At 28.6% G+C, this 19,758-nt stretch overlaps 1 protein-coding gene and 1 non-coding gene across 24 annotated transcripts in view; both read right to left on the bottom strand.

The window, feature by feature from the left end:
- Positions 1 to 19,758, bottom strand: part of LOC141527399 (uncharacterized) — a 111,519-nt gene that overhangs the window by 51,161 nt on the left and 40,600 nt on the right. For 3 of the 23 annotated variants that reach the window (XM_074242853.1, XM_074242852.1, XM_074242858.1), the window contains exons 1-2: positions 9,783 to 10,365; positions 8,852 to 9,186 (exon numbers count right to left, since the gene is read on the bottom strand). The exons of 15 other annotated variants lie outside the window; for them this stretch is intronic. In XM_074242853.1, the coding sequence (XP_074098954.1) occupies positions 8,852 to 9,056 (205 nt within the window). In that variant the 5' untranslated portion in view covers positions 9,057 to 9,186; positions 9,783 to 10,365. Of the gene's footprint in view, positions 1 to 5,998; positions 6,038 to 8,851; positions 9,187 to 9,782; positions 10,368 to 19,758 lie in introns of those variants that run through there. 5 more of the 23 variants (XM_074242844.1, XM_074242849.1, XM_074242842.1 and 2 more) reach the window with 4 other exon arrangements.
- Positions 10,768 to 10,840, bottom strand: Trnak-uuu (transfer RNA lysine (anticodon UUU)). Its single transcript has one exon. It is a non-coding gene; the product is annotated as a tRNA-Lys (tRNA).

Here is a 19,758-nt window from a genome sequence, read left to right as displayed (position 1 = left end):
AAAATAATGAAAGAAGAAAGAAGATAAAAGATGGAGGATGACGATTGATGGGCGTAGTGTCTCGCCCCCGCAATATAAATAAGATGATACTGAGACGATGCAAACCGGGAGATTAACGTCAAGTGTCCATGGCACTCCTCAAAAATAATTTTTCAATTATTATACGGGGAACCGGCTGGATAATTGTGGCTAATACTAAACTATTATACTCGCGGTGTGAGCTGTAATTTTCAGGACAATTTTATATTTTTTATTTAAATATTAATAAGTGGTGTTATATTTGTATTAAAATTATATTGGTATTTGTTGCTTAAGGTTACTGAGAAAATAGACGGTGTTTAAGTGCAATATAGTCGATTTCTGAAATGGATCTGTGAATTGCATTATTGTCGGGTGAATATTTAGAAGCTCAGAGTCTACTCGATTATTGAGTTTATCTGCTACGGCGTATTTTATAGTTGCATGTATGCAATATCGAATTTAGCAACATAAAAAATTCACACTCTGTGAGTATGAGAGCGAAAAATTGTTTAACTGGAATTAGATCCGTGTTTTTGGGTCATGAGATCATTTTCAGGTGTATCGGGATTAAATGCAAATATTTCGGATCTACATTTGATTTATGAAGTTCGATTGAGTACATAAAGCGAAAAATCTACTGACCGATTTTTTCCAAGCTTCATTTGTTGTGAAATAAAATAGTTTGTATTGATTATTGATTATGATTCATGACTAATCATATTCAAAAATGATTATGCAAACACATTCCATAATAGCTAGAAGATTGTATTCAACGATTTGTTTTTTCTTTTTTTTTAATTAGACTTTTAGGTCTTATTTTTCCCATTGTTTTCTCGTTTGGAGCTCTACACTGAGAAAAGACTATTCTTGAGTGATTTTTTGTTTGGATAGTACCGAGTAAATATTATCTAACTTCACGTAGAGATTCTGGTTATTTCAACGTTTTTTTTTTTTTATCTTCAAGAGAATTTTTTTTTAAATTTCATTTTTTTTTTATTAAGAATCACTAAAATCAAGTTAATTTATAGCGTCGGTAGAATATGTACATTCATTTAAGTAAATTTATTCTAGTTCCTCAGTAAAAGATTATGATTTATCACATTCGGAATATATTTTTAAGTATTTAAAATTTTTAAAAAGTTCTCATGAGTTATACTCATAAATTTTTCTACATTTGTATTAATATTTCATTAGATTCAGATTTATCTAATCCTATAAGATGGATGGTGAAAAGATAAAAGTACGTGATCAGAATATTAACAATCCCAAGGGGCAAAAAAACTATATTTAAGTTTACAACTAAACTACACAGAAAAAAAAGTTTACTTGAGCAAAGAAAATTAATGAGGAAAAATTTTTTTTATCTAAGAAAATTTGATTTTTTTATCAATATTTTCTTCAACTTTTTTCCTATTCAAAGATTTATTTTTTTTGTGTTTAGTAGGTAATTTTTAAATTTGATATTTTTCTTAGGAATATACTGACATATTTTCCGATCCTATCACTTTCAATTTACCGGTAAAGTGAAGTATAAATTTGATTCTCGATAATAACATCGATTAAGTACAATAATAATAATAATAATAATAATAATAAAAAAAAAAAAAAAAAAAAAAAAAAAAAAAAAAAAGATAAACTGCCTATCAAACTTGTTAACTTCAATGACTACAGCGAACCCTTTTAATGTGAACAAATTTACACTGTCGGATTGTCTAAATATAATATTTGACATAGTTTCGGCAAATATTTCATCCGAAATATTTTTAGCGAACGCTATTACGGCCAATGAATAATAAATGTAAAGAGAAAATAAAATAGACAAGAGGGAAGTCGCAATAATTGTTGGACATAAAATCCAGAGGTGTAAATTTCTATTGTCGGAAAAGAGGACAAAGTATAGAGGAAAGTAAATAATAAAAAAGTTAGTACTTCGCCGAAAAATAGTAAAAATTGTAAACTATCCGAAGGGCATTTGCGTGATGCACGCGATGGACATTGCGATTGAATCAACATAACACATAACATTTATTTTAACACTATGTACACATTTATATATGTAAAAGTATGTAAAACTGAACTGACAAGAGCAAGACTGTGACTTTGGTTAAGGACGTCAACCCGGTATCGATTCTTGGCCAGGACACGCGCGCGTCAATTATGTCTCATTAAGTTATTTACGTATTTCGAATTCAAAAGGAGCTAAGTGGATTAGATTGAAAAATAATAAAATTTAATGCCAACTTTAGCATGTAATACTAATGTGTCGTGAATAAATTAGCTGTCGGGTGTTGATGTCGATGTAGATGATGATCTACATGTGTTCTGTTCAAACGACACCTTGATATTTCCGTAATTTGTGTGAATGCCTTCATGACAACTCACACCTCAGAACACGTGTCTATTATCAGGCTACTTATATTTAGAATACCTCCATAATACATAATAGTAATAATAGTTCATAATTTAATTAAGGATATCGAAGGATATTAAATTTGTGTGACCTGTATTATTTAATTAAAAACACTTGACCTAAAATTTTAGCTCTGGGGTTTCGTTTCTGTTTATTTTTAATGAGTCTTAAAATTTACCCATTGATTTTTACTTATTTAATTTTCTGTTATGAATTTATCAGCTTTGGTGTAGAATTAAAATGATTTGTGTAAATTATAAAAATCAACCGAAATATTTACCAAAAACAAAAAAAATTACCGTTACTTATTACGTTTTTTTTACGTTAGAACATACATGATAATAAAACGTCGAAAAACACACAAGCCATTAAAGTCGTACCCATGAAATAATATTTGTATAATTACAACATTTAGTTTATATATTATAGATAATTATACAGCTCACATTGCACTCCGAGATTTATTAATAATAACAGAGTTGAATTTTTGGAATAATTTCTTGGTAGTTAAAGTGTAATTAATGATCTACCGAACGTTTTAAATTTGACAAATTGGGTATTTTTTCAGTTTTCATCGGGTGTCTTGAGACAGTGATAAATGTGAATTGAAGATGAGAATTTAATGATTTTTATTGTTATTAATTTGTATTAGAATCAAAAAATTTAATATTGTATTTAAGAAAAAAATAAAAAATATATCGAATTTTATTATTTGGTTTTTTTGACATAAAAAATCAAAAAATTAATATTTTATTAATGTAATTTTTGAAGAAAAAAAATAATTTTGAAAAAAATTCATTTTTTTTCATTAAAACAACAAATAAAATTTTTTTTTCAAATATTCTATTTTTTAAAATTTAAAAAAAAATTGATGCGATTGTTAAAAAAATATTCTTAATAAAATTTTTACAGGTTAAAGTATTGTAGACCGTGAAACTAAAAAATTACCGTAATTACAACTTCTGATGTAATTTTTACAGCGAATTACAGTTTACGCAAACAAAATTTCAAAAGTCCGAATATAAACGTCTAATGTTTAATGTATCCGTGGTTGAAGTTAGTACAGTATGGCAATACAAGTAAGCCGGTGGGTTATTTAATGGTCATTATAATAGTAATTATAATGAGGGGGACCAAAGCAGAGTCTGAGGCTGAGTTTGAGCCTGAGCCGAGAGAATAAGGGTCAGAGAGAATAATAGACAGTAGAAGTTATTAGGCAGATAATAAGATGAGGTAAATGTAAAGGTAAAGAGTGTAATGTAAGATTAAAACGAAAGCTTAAGCCGTGAATCACGCATCACGCCTTCTATTCCTTAACTTGTAAGTATTATAAGTAATATAAGTATAAAGACCCACTATACAGCTATTAAATCTCTCCCCCTCTACTCCTTCTCTTTTCTCAGTACAGTAGTTAAACTGTACAAGTTAGAGGACTACACTGATAGACCACGAGTTCTATTTCTATTCGTTTTATATTATTTATATATTAGTAAAGTAACGTAAAGGTACCAAACGGTAGTCACGGCGTGACTGCATGCAACTGGCCTTTGCACCTGCGGCGCCGTTTCAAACGCTAACGCGAATGCGACCAAGATTTACTCTAGACGATAACGACCCTCGTTTCTTGGTCGCTCATCGCCATCGCCATCGCTATTGCTATTACTATCGTAAGAGTAATAGTACTTGTACTTGTACCTGTTTTAGTATAGGACTACTGTTTAGTTGTACTTATATTAATGTACCAGTGTATGCTAGTAGTTCCTGTGGTTTAGTAGATATGGAGGAGTAGTCCGCTCTTTTTTACCCCTTTTTATTACACACTCTTTGTTTACTTCCTACACATTTACCGTTATATGCGATATTTAAATGTCAATACTTTCCGTGATTAAGTATGTTTATATTTTATTTTATTTTTTTTTTTTATAACAAGATGAAGGGGGAAAAATTGCTTTAATATTTTTATAATGACTAGCGAGTTTTTTATCTGAATAATTTTTTTATGGTAATTTTTGAGTAATTTATTTTTTAATAGGTTTGGAAAATAAAATGGTAAATGATAAATTTTTTTAGTAGAAATTTAAAAGGCTAATTATTTAATTACTATTGTTTAATAAATTAAGTATGATCATAAATTAAACGTTTGAAGTTTTTGACAAAAATTAGAGTAATAAAATAAGAAATAAATTTTTAATAAAATTAATTATTAGTAAAATTGTGCTAATAAAGTTAGTATTTGCTTTTATGGACATGAATTAATAATTTCCTGAGTTATAAAAGCGTAAATCATTTTCTATAATTAATATAAATATATTGTCAAATTAATTATCACTTTAATAAGTCATGTAACAAGAATACTCACATAAAAAATATTTATACTCGGATAATAAATCAAAGAATTTAATTTAGCAAATAAATATTACTGCTCGTTAAATAATTGCAACTTATAAATAATATTTAATTAGAGTGTTGGGCATTGATATAGTGATTATAAATTTGAAAGTTAAAAAAAGTTAAAGTGATAGAATATTTATTAAATAACTCGAGAAAAATTTAAACTTTGTTCTAAATTGACAATTTTTTTATTCATCAAATTAATAAAATTTGACAATTTTATTTTTAAATTGAAATGTAATTTAAAATCAAGACAAGAAATTTATTTGAATAAAAATGCATGAATTTTCTAAATAAATAAATAGTTACAATGAAAAAAGAAACGATTAATAAAAATAAAAATGATATTGTTATGAATTGGTTTCATGATACTGCTCTTGAATAATGCAGTAGTCTGTTGGGATTTAATTGACGACAAGGAGCAATTGAGGCTAAATCTGATTCTGAATAAGAGAGAGGTATTCTACATCTCCGAAGGCATGAAATTGTGCATCGCAAGTCTAAGTGTTGTAGACTAATAGTGTACACTGTTAAAGATATAATTGTGTATATATTACATAGTAGGATATACCCAAAGATTCAAATAAAGAGATTAGATAGTTAAAAAAAAAAAAGAATTATGTCAGGAAGCTAATAATTTCGCAGCTGACATTTCCCGTCGTACATTTAATTATAAATTTTGTGGTTAGCTACGTTAATCGGTTTAATTTTCTGACACTTATCTTTATAGTATGTAGTATACACAGTAGATAGCTTTTATAGGCATGTAATAGTTTAAATAATAGCCGCACCTTACTTGTTACAATTATATTAGTCTTTACAAATGAAACAGCTCTCGTTCCATCTGATTGATTACTCTAATTCTAAATCACGCGGATTACGAAATTAATTCATACTGACTCTATACTTTAACTTATTATGCATTCGATTGAATATTTATTTTCAAATAAATTTTGCTTGAAGCTCTTTACTGTAATTTTGAATAATTATTCATCAATTACTTCACAGTTTTTTAAAATAAATATTCATTATAAAAAATTAGGGCCCTAGCATATTTTTACGCATGAAAAATTAAGAATAAAATATTTTTAAAAAGTCTTATAAAAACAATTAAAGTCTTAATTACTCGAAATTTTATATTTGAATTTCAAAATAAGTAAACAAATTTTTAATTACCACAACCCTGAAGCCGGTTAATAAAAACAGAGTACTCACCTGTAACAAAAAAAAAAAAAGAAACATTAAATCAGTAAATATTAAATAACGCAAAAACTAATAAATAAAGAGAAACCATTATTATACGAAGTATAAAAAATATACCTCGGGTCTATTTACCATCTGTTGGTTAATTTTATCGTGCTTCTTATTTACAATGTCATTTCAAAGGACCTGACATTAATAAAGGCATAAACGCTTTGATGTAACCACTATTTTATTAAATCTAATTTACGAAAAACAAAGTTCACGTTTTATAATTTATTTTTTCCTTTGAAACAAATTAATGACGCCCTAGATAATTTTAATACCTGTAAAATGACCTTCTCTTTCTATCTTTTTATAACAAGGTCAGTTAATTTTCTGGGTGATTTACCTGAACAATCGATTAACATACCATCAAATAAAATAATTGTCCGGGCAATACAAACAGTCCGTTCTCTTACAATTTATAATTTAAATTGAACTATACACTGCTAATTTTTTTTATAAATTAAAATTTTCAATGAAATTTATCTGATGATTTTCAGAGTGACCGAGTGTCTGAGCATGACAATTATTATCATTGTATTCATTATTGTATTAGATAGAAACAAGTTATTTAGTCATATAAAGCTTGTTGGCAGGACTTGATGAGTGGTTACTCTGTGGTGCGCGAATTATCGTGGTACTGTGTACTGTGTGTGGTGTGACACACAAAGAACAACCGAGACCGCGTTTAAGAGGAGAGTTAATACTCACTCATGTTCACATTCTTCTTCTTTCAGACCAACGAACTGTAAATAATTTGTTAAGATGACTGGAAAAGTAATTATTTATTTATCTATTTATTTATTTTAATTCAAATAAATTCATCCCCGATAAAAGATAAAATAAAACTTTTAGCTTTGTTCTTAACATTTTTTTTTATGACGTAATTTAAATCAAATAGTTGCCGAGTTTTGTAAAACTGAAGGGTCAGCGACCCGGAATTAACTCCGAGGATCGATAAATCTTATCATTGCTTAATTAATTATTCTGAAGACTCATTTCGGGCTAATCAATCCTCAAGAGCTGAGTTTTTATGTTTTAACTTTACTCTTTTTTTTTTTGGATTGGCTTAAAGTTTGGATTAATTAAAAAAATGTAACAGACATGTAACCGGGTCGGTCAAAGTTTTGACATTATCTGGTTAAATTTATTTTAATCCGCAGATTTAAGAGTTTTTTGATACGAAACTGAATAATGGATAATAGAATAGAAAGTTACATCAACATCAGTCGGTTTTTTGAGCGAGGATTTTATGTGAAGAAAGTAATTACCCATTGAATAATGGGTGGCGAAAAAATAATTTAAACTTTCTTTTCTAGGCGCTAAATGCACAAATTTACTTCTCATGTTTGTGATTAATATTTGTGAGGTTCTTAATATATAAAATTACCACGTCTTTTTAGAATAGAGAAGACTATAGTGATAAGGCCTTTTATTATTTGGATACTAGAAAAAAAGCTGCTGGGAAAATTTGGCACGAGTTTATGTGTGCTCGGAATAAGTTAGGAGGCTTACGCTCGGCTGGAAGAAGATAAGAAATTTTTTGCATGAAGGATAACTGTTACTTTGGTTTTTATTGTGCTTTCAAGTAAATTATGTGTATTGTCATTTTTTTAGTTTTATTTTAGTAGAGTACAGAAGAATGGAGAATTGTGAGAATTTTTGAAGCGAGTAATAATGTAAAAAAAATTAACTATAATAATGATTATTATATTTTTGGATGGAGAGTAAGACTTATTACGACAAAATAATAATTTTAAAAAATATATTTTGATAAAAACTAGGGGAGGTTTTTTTATAACAATTTTTACGGGTATAAAAAAATATGAGATTTAATTTAATAAAAATTTGACTAAAATAAAAGAAGTTATTCTTAAATAAAATATAGATCAAAATTATAAGAGGTATTTTTAATTCCATTCAGAAATTTTTAAATTAAAATATTAAAAAATATAAAAATGTGAACAATTATATTTTTCCAACAAATAAAATTGAATAAAGATAATTTTAAACTAAAGAACAATATAACTTAACTCACTTGTTTCTCTTTCTATGCAAAATCCCGAGATTTCTGGTTAGTCAGGCGCATATAAAAAGTTTTAACGTAAAGAGAAACTGCAGTTTATTTTTTATTGTGCTTTTGAGTAAATTATTGTCGGTATTTATTGAATAACTTCCTTAATTACCTTCTTAGAAAACGTGTCACTGTGACTCATGAGAAAACGAATAGTAAAAAGCTAATTGTCAGTTTAGTCTGACAATTATTTCGAGAGTCAATTATTAAAAAAAAAAAAAAAATCAATTTTAAAATTAAATTAAAGTGTAAATGAATAAAAATGTACTCAGTTGATAACGAGATTAATCAACGATGAGGCGTTTATTATTAAAGTGATCGGAGTGACGTCAGCTAAAGGAGATCCATCTATCTCTAATATATAGATGCGATCCAGTAATAAATTTATCTCGAGCAGTGTGTCATCGTAAAACGTGCATTACACACATTATGTTGGAATACAAAGGCTGCACTTAAGACTATATATAGTATGAAATGCAATATAACATAACATATGAGTGATGAGTCGAGCAGAGTAGTAAGTTCAGCACAGGTCAATCACTATCGTATACTAAGACAAAGCTACAACTCATTAACTCTCAACTCACAGTAGAAATTTATTTTTACCGTCACAGAGTGAAGGTGTAATTGCAATTGGTAATTAGTAATTAGTAATAACTAATAACTATTGTCAAAAATGATTTACAGTAAAAATTTTTAAAAAAACTTACAAAGCCAAACGTTTCCACGTGGCGCGGTGTGCAGCCGATTAAAGTGAAGATTGAAATCTAGTCCAGCTAGATCTTGCTTCAACTGAGCACTATCCATTACAAGAGCTCTTTCAGGTAACAAAAAAAGATGATCACTACCTTCGGCAGGCCCCAAAGTTCTAGGCAATCTACCGATCCCGAGTAGGCCCGATCGTGCCGTCAACATTCTCGATAAATTGTTATTATTAATCCCGATTTCTTTACTGACACGCGATGACGATGACGAGACATTATTTCGCCCCGGGCTCGTCACTTTGGGCCTAACAAATTTTTTTTTCCTTCCTTCCACTCTTACACTAAAAAAAAAAAACGACTATTTTTTGGGTTCTTGTTTGCAGAAATTGACAATTTTTTTTTTTTTTACAATAAATATTGTCTTTAAAAATTCGTCTCAATTGATTCAGTTAAAAAATTGTCAATTTGTGATTTTTTAAATTGATTTATGACTGTGAATGTAGCATACACTTGTTAATTTTTTTTTTGGAGTTAAAAAAAATAATAAATCAAATTTTATTTAACTGTTGACGAAAAATGCGCTTATAGAGAATGTTAGAAACTATTTATCTTTAATTTTTAAATGTTAAATAATTCTTACAAACAAAAAAAATTTTCTTTGTTATTTTAACACCTGTAAATATCAGTTTGACATTAGTTTGATATTTTAAAGATCGAAAGTATTATAAATAATTGTTAACAAACAATTCAAAAAATATTTTCAAAATGTCACGAATGATTTTTAATAAATTTTTTTTTCTATTGAATTGACGTTAATTAATTTATAAACGTCACAAATTGTACTGCTACTTTCACTGTCATCGAATGTCAGCTATCACGAGTATTATTTAATTTTCACTAAAATTTAATTACACTTAAAAATATCCATAATTTTTACCTCAAAAAATTAAAATTTAAAACGAACACTTTTTCACTGAATAATTATGTAAATAAGCTGTAAGTATTTTTGAATGTAAACAAACGCACGATAACACTAAAATTTTTATCTTTCTTCAACAGACAATGTCTGAGATTTTAATGTCAAATGAAAAATTTAGCCATTGAGTCATATTGTTATTATTATTAATACTTTTATTACGAGTGTGAGTTTACGTCCAATAATTGATAATCCAATACTATTTTTAACGTAAGGTTTCGTTGACGAAATCCACAATCGGCTCAATGCTGAATGGTTGAATGCTATTTTACATAAATTTTTAAATTTAAACGATCCCACGGTTTTTAATTTATAACTAGTTTAGTTTGTTTTTTAGCAGATTAATTTATCACAATTAGGAGTAAATTTTAAACTAATAAAGTTAAGTATGTTTAAATTAATTAAATAAAATGAAATGAGATGGAGGATTTAAATAGAGTGCAATTATATGCAAATTATACAAGTGTCATTAATTGATTAACAGCCGGCAACTCGTGGGATATATACATATATGAAAGGCAATATATAAAGTGAGTCCACTCAGAACGACGCCCGCATTGAGACTGAATGATCGCAACATATTGAGAGCGACGAGGACTCCCGAGTTTCAGCCGAGAAAGGCCGAGGTATTTAACAACTCCATTCAATGGACACAATTTACAATAGAAGACTAACAATAATTATGATACTAATTACGTTAATAACTAATAATAATTGTTATTATTATTTAAAATGAAAAGTTCAAAAATGAAAAATTGTCTGTCAATTTATAAAATGTACAAATCGTAATAGACATGATATAAGCATAGTATTGCTATAATAATCACAATATAAAAATTTAATTTGAAAAGTATGAATAAAATTTGGAGCAAAAAATTTATGTTTGACAAATTTTCTAATAAAATAATAAATTCATGAACTATTGTTAAAAAACTAAAAAAAATAACGCCCGAACAGGGACTTGAACCCTGGACCCTCAGATTAAAAGTCTGATGCTCTACCGGCTGAGCTATCCGGGCCTGGTCATGAAGAGATTCTCTGTTTTATTTGAATCTAATAACGTGCTAAAGGAATGACAGTGTTTTTTTTACTCAAAAACCCAAAAAAAAAATTTTTTTTAACTTCCCGCTACGAAAATCAATGATTTTTTTTATCTAAAACATTTTTTTAGTTTGCTTTTTAGCATCTTTTATTGAGGAAACTTAATTGTTATAATCATTTAAAGAGACATAAATACCTAAAGTTTCTGCCCCATCAAAGTTGATGTAGTTAATTACAGTGCAATTAATGAAACACTTACTCTCAACTGCCAAGAATTCCTTTGTTATTAAAATACTCTAAATTCTTGATAAAAAAAGCTATAAATAAATTATCGCCAAAATAACCTTGGTAAATAAAGCCGCTGAAAAGGCGCCAAGTTAAATTGTCTGGGAGCCATAAAGTATTTCCTCAACCTATGTATACAACTATCATATCACATTATACTGTTCCGAGTAAAAGTAGCATCGTATTAGATATATTGGTATAGGGTAAAGTTGAGGTAATGCGCGTAAAAGCGTGTTTAGAGGCAACCTTTAAGTCGCGTTGCATCTGATGGTATATCAAGAATTTCATTTAATATATAAGATGAAATGAAGCCTTACGCAAGGATGCATAACCATCAGTTACTCATTATACTCAATCGGGACTTCTGTTTAATGTTTTTTTTTTTTTTTTTTTTTTTCCCCAATGCACCCCTTTTGATCTACCAACAATGAGCTGGCACTTATCGACAAATTAAACCGACAAAAAATTTAAAAGGAAAATATAATCAAGTGGAAAGAAACTTTTTCCAATTCTCCTTTCTATTCAATTAATTTACTCTCATTAATTTACTCTTTTACCTTTTAATAATTACAACAATTGTAGTATCAGTGGAAATAATTAATCAACTTGTCAAGCAGTCTTGGATATTTATAACATGATATGTGCTAGACCAAGTTAATGTAATGAATATGGACGATATAACATCCAAAGTACCATGGGATTTTTTATGGCTAGCTCTTTATCTAGTATCTCAAGAAGTTTTCAGCTTAAGGTTGCAGGGGTTGGTTTTAGAGATATGAGGGTTGAAAGAGGGTTCCAAGTAGATGAACAAGTTTCTATGATAAAGATTGGGGTTCTTTTAAAAGGTTACAGATTTTTCAGAAAGCTCCAAAATGAGCAAAATTTTTTCAAAAAGAAAAATTTTTCAATAGCTTTTTTTTTCTTAATTATGCAAAATTTAATTATTTTCTGAAAGCAATCACCGATAATTTAATTAAAAATTCGCTCGAAATGATTAATGAGAATTTTTGAAGGAACCATTAAATCTCGGTCACTATGTCGATAGTCGTAGTATCAAAAAGTTATAAAATAATCAGTTAATTAATGATTCGAATAATAAAACAACCTAATTTTCTAATCAATAACAAACGATAATTTTAAACAATCAAAAGCCTAGAAACAGAGTACGTACAATGGAAAAAAATTTTCTAATCGAGAAAATGATTTTGAAGGGATTTATCTTCTTCATTTTAATAGAAAAATTCTTGAACTAAGTAATTTTCCACGATTTTAGTAAATTTTATTTTCAAAAAAAAAATTCTTGAATCAAGTAAATTTTTTTTTAAACGTAGAATAGAATGTAAGCTTCATTAAAACTTTAATGGAGGACTACTAGTAAATAAACGAATAAAATTAATAAAACTAATATAGACTTCAATGAAAAAATTAAAATGACGAAGTTAATAGTGTTTTATAGCTCGGTCTTCCGCGTGCGTGTTTAGAGTTTAAAGCACTGAGGAGACTCTAAATAAAATGACTAATGAGTAATAAGTATTTATAAATGATATTATATCTTGAAGCAGCATGAGGTCTGAAGCATGGAACTTCCGTTTGCAACAAACATAATTCACAACAATGTACAGTATACAATACAATAGTACTTAAATCCATTACATCTCGATGTCACGACGGGGTATTCAATTCACTTCTTTATAATCAACTGACCGCGATGGCAATTCCCTAAATTGAATTTTAATTACTTATTAAATTTCTAATGAAAAGTTCATCTCGCTCTCACTGGAAATTAAAATTATACTAATATTATTAAATTACTCTGTTTAATTTAATTAAATGAAAATAAAAATGTGACGTTGGTGAGCGATGGAGATTTTCCTTTACTCTGGCTTGCGATACCAGCAAAGTAGATGGATAAAATTTATCTTTTAATAAAGAAATGAAGTCGAGTACGTTCGATAGTACGTCGTACTAGTATTCAACCGTCGAGGTACGAGTATATTTGTGTAGATTGGAAGCCACACGTCACCTGGAAGCCTCATATCATGCCTTATATAGAGATAAACACCGTTGCCTTGCATGAAGAAAAATCCCTCATAAAGACATTTAATTATTGGTTTTATTTATTTTAAAAATTTTATATAACAGTTATGTCGCAGACTTTTGATAAAAAGTAAAAATAACTCATGATTCATGAATTATGAGCAATTTATTTTGGGATTGAAGAAATTTCAAGTCCATTTTTTACCGAAAATTCTATTCATTGAATTTTTATTTTCGTTGTATAGAAAATATTGTGGAAATGATAAATGACAATAGTATAAGTAGTTGAAAATGAAAGGACGAAAGGTATGTGTGAGTCATCAAAAAAATAGATGTAGCGTTAACAGCGTATGATATGAGCGATATGATGTATTGAGTGCGAGTTTTGATGAATTGGAAGTGTTGGATGTATATATTTATCCGTTACTTTTTATTATTTTATTGGCTGCGTTACTCTCAATATAATAATATAATAATACACTACACTCTGTAGTGATACTTATTATACGACAAAGTCACGGCTACTTTAAAACCGTTCGTTTATATCAGTGTATTATGCCGAGGATATACACACTGTCAGTCAAGGATGTTGATAGTTGATAATAAATTCCAGAGGGTTTTGTCTTTTTATTACATTGAATATTAATCGGTTTTATTTACATGACACTCAACAGTGTAGTGAGCTCTTTCATTCAATGTCAGTGTTCTTATGTGATTAATTGTAAGGTTCGACTCAATGTCAATTATCAAGATCAAATATGTTAAGTTTGTAATTGGAAAGCTTAAGACTTTAAGTTCAACAGTAAATTTTAGAATTTTCTATGATAGGATTATTATTATTATTATTATTATTATTATTATTATTATTATTATTATTATTATATCAAACATGAATGAACGCAGATTTAAATAAGCTGACGAAAAAACATGAAACTTAATAATGTTTCATGTCTGGGTTACGGGACAATTGACCCTTGTTACAAAATAACCTTGTCACGGGATAAACTAGAGTAAAATAACCTTATTATTCAATAACCTACGGATATACAGTACAGTATTAGCATAAGAGGACAAATTTAGTATTTAGTATAAACAGTGACTTTAATTGTCGGACGAATATAAAGTTATTACAAAGCTTTATTTACCGCGGGAAGTTATCTGAAATTACTGAAGGGATAGAATTAAATCCAGGCATTCTAATCTTGTATCTTTAACTTTTCATGTGTAAAATGTGGGGATATATGTTTGGGGATTTGCGTCGGATTATTGTGGATAGGAATTAATTGCTGGGTTAACAATTTCTGCTACTAAATCGATAGAGCATAGAAAACAGAAATAATTAGTGAAAGACTGAAAAAAAAAATAATCTCTTTTTTCGATGAATTTGATAACGAAAATATAATATGAATAATGAAATATCAAACAAAACAAATAAATGATATTAAGTTTTAAGATAGATATCCTGTGCTGCACCTGTGGGTACTTGTGATCCGTAACAACCTAATCGGTCAATTCTCTGAGGATTAGATGGGTTGGGTAGGTATCGTAGAATTTCTCGAGACAAAAAACAGACGGAAGTTATTGAGCTGATTGTTAAGATAAATATGCAAATTGCATTTCTTTCATCTCAATTAAATGAAATAATACTCTGCTACACGACATACATTTACTGTTTCTATTCTCTGTAATTTTAATCGAACAAGAAAATAAGAACTTACTTAGAAACTATAGAGAGAATTTCTAAAATTACTTTCAAACACTCTTAATTATCCATTTTTATCAAAGATTAAATTAACCCAAGGTTGCTGTATGAAAAGTTGACTAACTGCCAAAGATCATGCGATGATTCACGTAGATCTAGGATCTGTGGGCGATAGAAACTGCGCGTAAATCTTCACCCGATGAGGTCAGAGATAACTAAGGAATGCAGCCTTACCAATTTTCAGTGCCTCACCACTGATGGGAAAATTACTAAAAGGAGAAGAAGGCAAAGATGGAGTTCGAATACAGGGATGTGTCATTCAAAGGAGAATAGAAAATAAAGAAAAGCGATTACAATTGCGTCCAGGGTTGTCGTTTTGTCGAAGGGGTCGTATCGACCCTCCGTACTGGCGCCGTCACACGTTTCCTTGGCAACCTAACCATTTTCCGTCATATTACATATATATATATTTTTTTAGTCTCACAGAAAACTATTTTTTATTTTTCACTTTAACTTTAATCATTATAAATAATTACCGTCAAGTTTTTTCAAGAAAAACTTTTTTAATTTTGCTTGCTTGTAATTTTTTAATGTAAGAAAATTTAATAAAGTTAAAAAAATGTTTCTTTCAATTTCTGTAATATTTATATTTTTAATTTTAGTTATTAATTAAAAATGAACGTTTATAAATTTGAATTTTAATAAAAATTGTTTTCAGAGAGAATTTTATAAGACTTCAATATTTATTGAAATAATTTTTATAAATGAAAAATAATTTTCCTCGAGACTGCGGAGGCATTTGAAGTGTTGAATGGCATTATTGATCAAGTAGTTTATATCAAGGTTGTTTCAAAATAAATATCCATGTGATTTATGTATGATAAATGAGTAGATTAATTTTTTTCGGATTAAAAATCATTTCTGCTGATTAATGGCCCGAAAAAAAAACCATAAAAAAATTCCTTTAATGCATGGATAACTTTTTTTATCGACTTAAAATTATAGATCGTAGGCAAGAGTCGTATCGGTATAAAATAAAATAAAATAAGCGGACAAACGAGACAAGACAGGTCTCTGAGAAAAGGAAAAAAAAAAAATATTAGAGAGCAAAAAAATAAATTTTTTTATTATCGTCATTATATATTTGCTAAAAATTAACGTCCGAGTAGTGAAGTTATACCGGGAGATGTAATAGGTGGTGGTTCATTGGTGCATAACGACAGAGTATAAGTAGAGGTAGAGGAACGGCATAAAACATGAAATCTCAGTGTTTATTCCTAGATTCGATGATCGTGACGACCCCTTTTAGAGTGAAATTGCGGTCTACGCCCTGGATGTCAGGAGCTGCTGTGAAACGTGGTTATTCTACGCACAAAATGTACGTATGTACGTGATATGACTTCCGGGTGGTTATAGCGTAAAGGTAGGTATATAAGCGGCATTTTATTTTATATTAAATGATCACGAGGAGACGATATTACCTGATAGATCAAGAGAGCAAAAGAGAGAAAGAAGACAAGATGTTGAGAGTACTTGATGGCTAACAGAGGATAATTTTCTTCCAAGGCGGAACGATTAGCAGAGATGATTAGATGGGACGAGAGCATGAGATTAATAGTCGACGGATCAAATGATAGAAAAGATCAACGGATCAGTTTCGTGTTGTAATAAAATCTTTACACTTTAATTGCATCTTTCATATTCTGATCTACGATTTATATTTATTTTCAATACTCACTTTTTATTCGGATTATTATCGAGTCTTTTCTTCAACTTCCCGAGATGGAAAAATTTTTTTTAATTCAGGAATTTATTATTTTTTTCTAGTTTTCTGATATTGTACTCGTACACAGAAAAAAAAACTTCTTGCACCAAAAGAATTTTTTTTTTTTTTTTTTTCAGTGTAAATTCTTAAATAAAATTTCATCACTAAGTAACAATATAAAAAACTTTTGACTTTTAAAATTTTATTGTTTCTACTTTTAAAAAAATTCAGTGAAATTACAAAAAAATTAACTGGTATTTATTTTCCAATTGCGCAAATTCAAACCAAGTCTTCTTCCTCAATAGAAATGTTAAAAAGGCTTACCTTTACCGATCGATAATAAAAGATAAAACGATACACGAAACCCCATACTGATATACTAATACCAATGAAACCCAATATCTTAGCCCCCACGTTGCGGAATTCACGTCAATTTATCACAAAACTTTTATGTCGGTTAATGTATAAAGTCAAACGCGAAACGCGATAGAGTATAAATTATCGCGCTTTTAGAAAGATAAATGTATGACTAATTTCGCTGTTATTTACCCAAAGTTTAACTATTAACAATTACACAAACTGTTTAAAATCTCACGCATAGACATATATGGTGTACAAGACTTATGGTATGTTATATAGGGAAAGGGAGAAGCTGATTGCGAGGGTGTAAATTTAAGGATTAGTCACGCACAATACCCTGACGAGTGACCTACCTCAAATGACACATTTTATCTCAACTCTCTGCAAAAATTAGCATACAATAGGTGTGAAAATTCATTGAACATTTGAATAAATTCAATAAATTTAATGAAACATCTCTGTAAAATTACATGTATTAAATATTTTTTGCTGAGCTACGGATTGCGGAGGTATCGAGAATTATAATAATAATAAAAATTTAATAATCGTAGATCATATGTAATTATTTGAAAAATTGCAGATAATTTATAGAAAATGTCTATGATCAATGATTGACTTTCATCAGCTGATAATAGTCTTCTCACGATAAATTTTGCCGGTGTGTAGATAAATATGTGTATGCATAACTGTTATTTGAATTAACCGAGAATAAAAGGCAGGTTTAATAGCAAATGGCAAATAAATATATTACAATGTATCAATATGTACATTTCAAATGAAACATTTACATCGACAACGAACACACAAAAGGTGGATATATGAAATCAAATGTGTAATAACAAATAGTAGTAGTGAGCTGTAAATAATGTTAGTCAACAGTTTAGTTATGGGTATCAAGAATCGCGTACAACGATTATTCAATGTTAAGAAAATAAAGATGAGATGTGGGTCATTTATTGTGAAGTACGGTTGTTCGATTCAAGATAATGCTCGTGTTTAATAAAAGGAATTTTTAATGTATATTATTAATTTCATTTTCGATCTAGTTTTAATACGAATTTAGATTGATTCAATGATTGATCTTTTGATCATAATAATTATTTTAAATCGATCATAAATTTTTTTTTTAAATAAATGTTCTTCGGATAATAAAAAAAAATTGTTAAAATTATTTCAGTCATTTTAATGCTACTGGGGATCGAACCCGGCACTTCAATCTTTCAAGCGCATGATCGTAGCGTCTGATTACGGTTGAATTTATTTAGTTAAAAAAATTATTTTTAATTTAAAAAAGCTACCAAAATATTCTTCTAAAAATTGAGATTATTTTTCAAGTATTTGAACAAGGCTAAAATTGACCTAATTAGTGATACCGTTAACCTAGTAAATTTAACCCTACTTGAGCAATATTTATCCATAAAAAATAATCCATCATGCCTCGAAATTCTAGACAAAGTGTTTACTTAAAAATTTTCTATTACTTTTTCTAGCGTGTACTCAACCTCACTTCTACACACAATATATTAATATCATATCATATATTTGATGGGAATTCAAACGGATAGACCATTTTTTATGTCAATGACTGGAAAGTTTTTCTCAAATCATATTTCTTATTTCTTTTTATAATTCTAATATTAATACTACTTAATATATTTTTTTTTTTTTATTTAAATACTCTACTCTACTATTTTTTATTACAATCTTCGTACGTTCTTTACGTGAAAGTTCGGACATAAAGCATATAATAACAACAATAATATCTAGTTGTTTTAAATATCCTAAGAAAATGACTGGTTTTAAAAACAACATCGAGGCATTTACTTCTCTGCTATCTTAATTTTCTTTCACTTTAAGTTATGAAAATTTTTTACGGGCATTTTGTGCCGGGCACTTAAATATTTAAACTATTTAAACCTGCAAAATCTAGGTCGTACTCAAAATACATAAACTTTATATCTTACAATTTATATATTTCAGCATAAAAAAATTCGAAAACCAGCACATTTTTTTTATCGCGTATTATTGTAATCCATCCATCCATCATTTTATTGTTAACTTAAAAAAAAAAAAAAAATTGACATTTTATTAGCTGAAGTGAAACTTTAATTTAAAAATAACTTAATGTTTCATCGATAAAGTGGGTATTGAAATTTTTTAACTGACAATTATTATTATTGTCGAATTAAAGGTAATGTGAGCAAAAGAAATATAAGTGTAAGTAAAATAAAATAAAAAAAAAAAAAGGTTTAAGTATAAAAGAGAGATAATTTTAACGGTATTCATCTATTGAGCCTGGTTTTTCTGCGGTTCGGTTAGTTCTCAAGTTTTTTGCTACATACAATACTACGATGCCCATCAAAACGGGTGAAGAACCGTGAGATAAACAAAGCGGGTAACCTGCTCTGTCTTTAGTGCTATTATTCTCTTTCTTGGTCTAATCGACGCTCAACAATGTCAATTGGGCCGAGTTATGCAATTGCACCTACAGTGATGGCCTGCATTGGGGTTCGTCGAATCTTCTCTCATCTCTTTTTACCACTAAAATCCCCTTTTTTACACACATACCCGTTGCTGTACTCACTGCTTACTACCGTTAGCTTATATGCAATTAAATGATCCAAAGTAGCCAGTCATTCAACAGTAATAGTAATAGTCATAGTATTAGTAATATAATAATACAAATTTGAATTTGAATATTTTTATAAGATTACTAAACTGTTCGGTTAATTGTAATTTGATTATAG

This window comes from Cotesia typhae, unplaced genomic scaffold (assembly GCF_013202065.1).
Source record: "Cotesia typhae breed Kobodo isofemale line unplaced genomic scaffold, CoteBio_Ctyphae contig_4, whole genome shotgun sequence".
NCBI classification, from domain to species: domain Eukaryota; kingdom Metazoa; phylum Arthropoda; class Insecta; order Hymenoptera; family Braconidae; genus Cotesia; species Cotesia typhae.
This window is presented reverse-complemented; position numbering and strand designations above follow the sequence as displayed.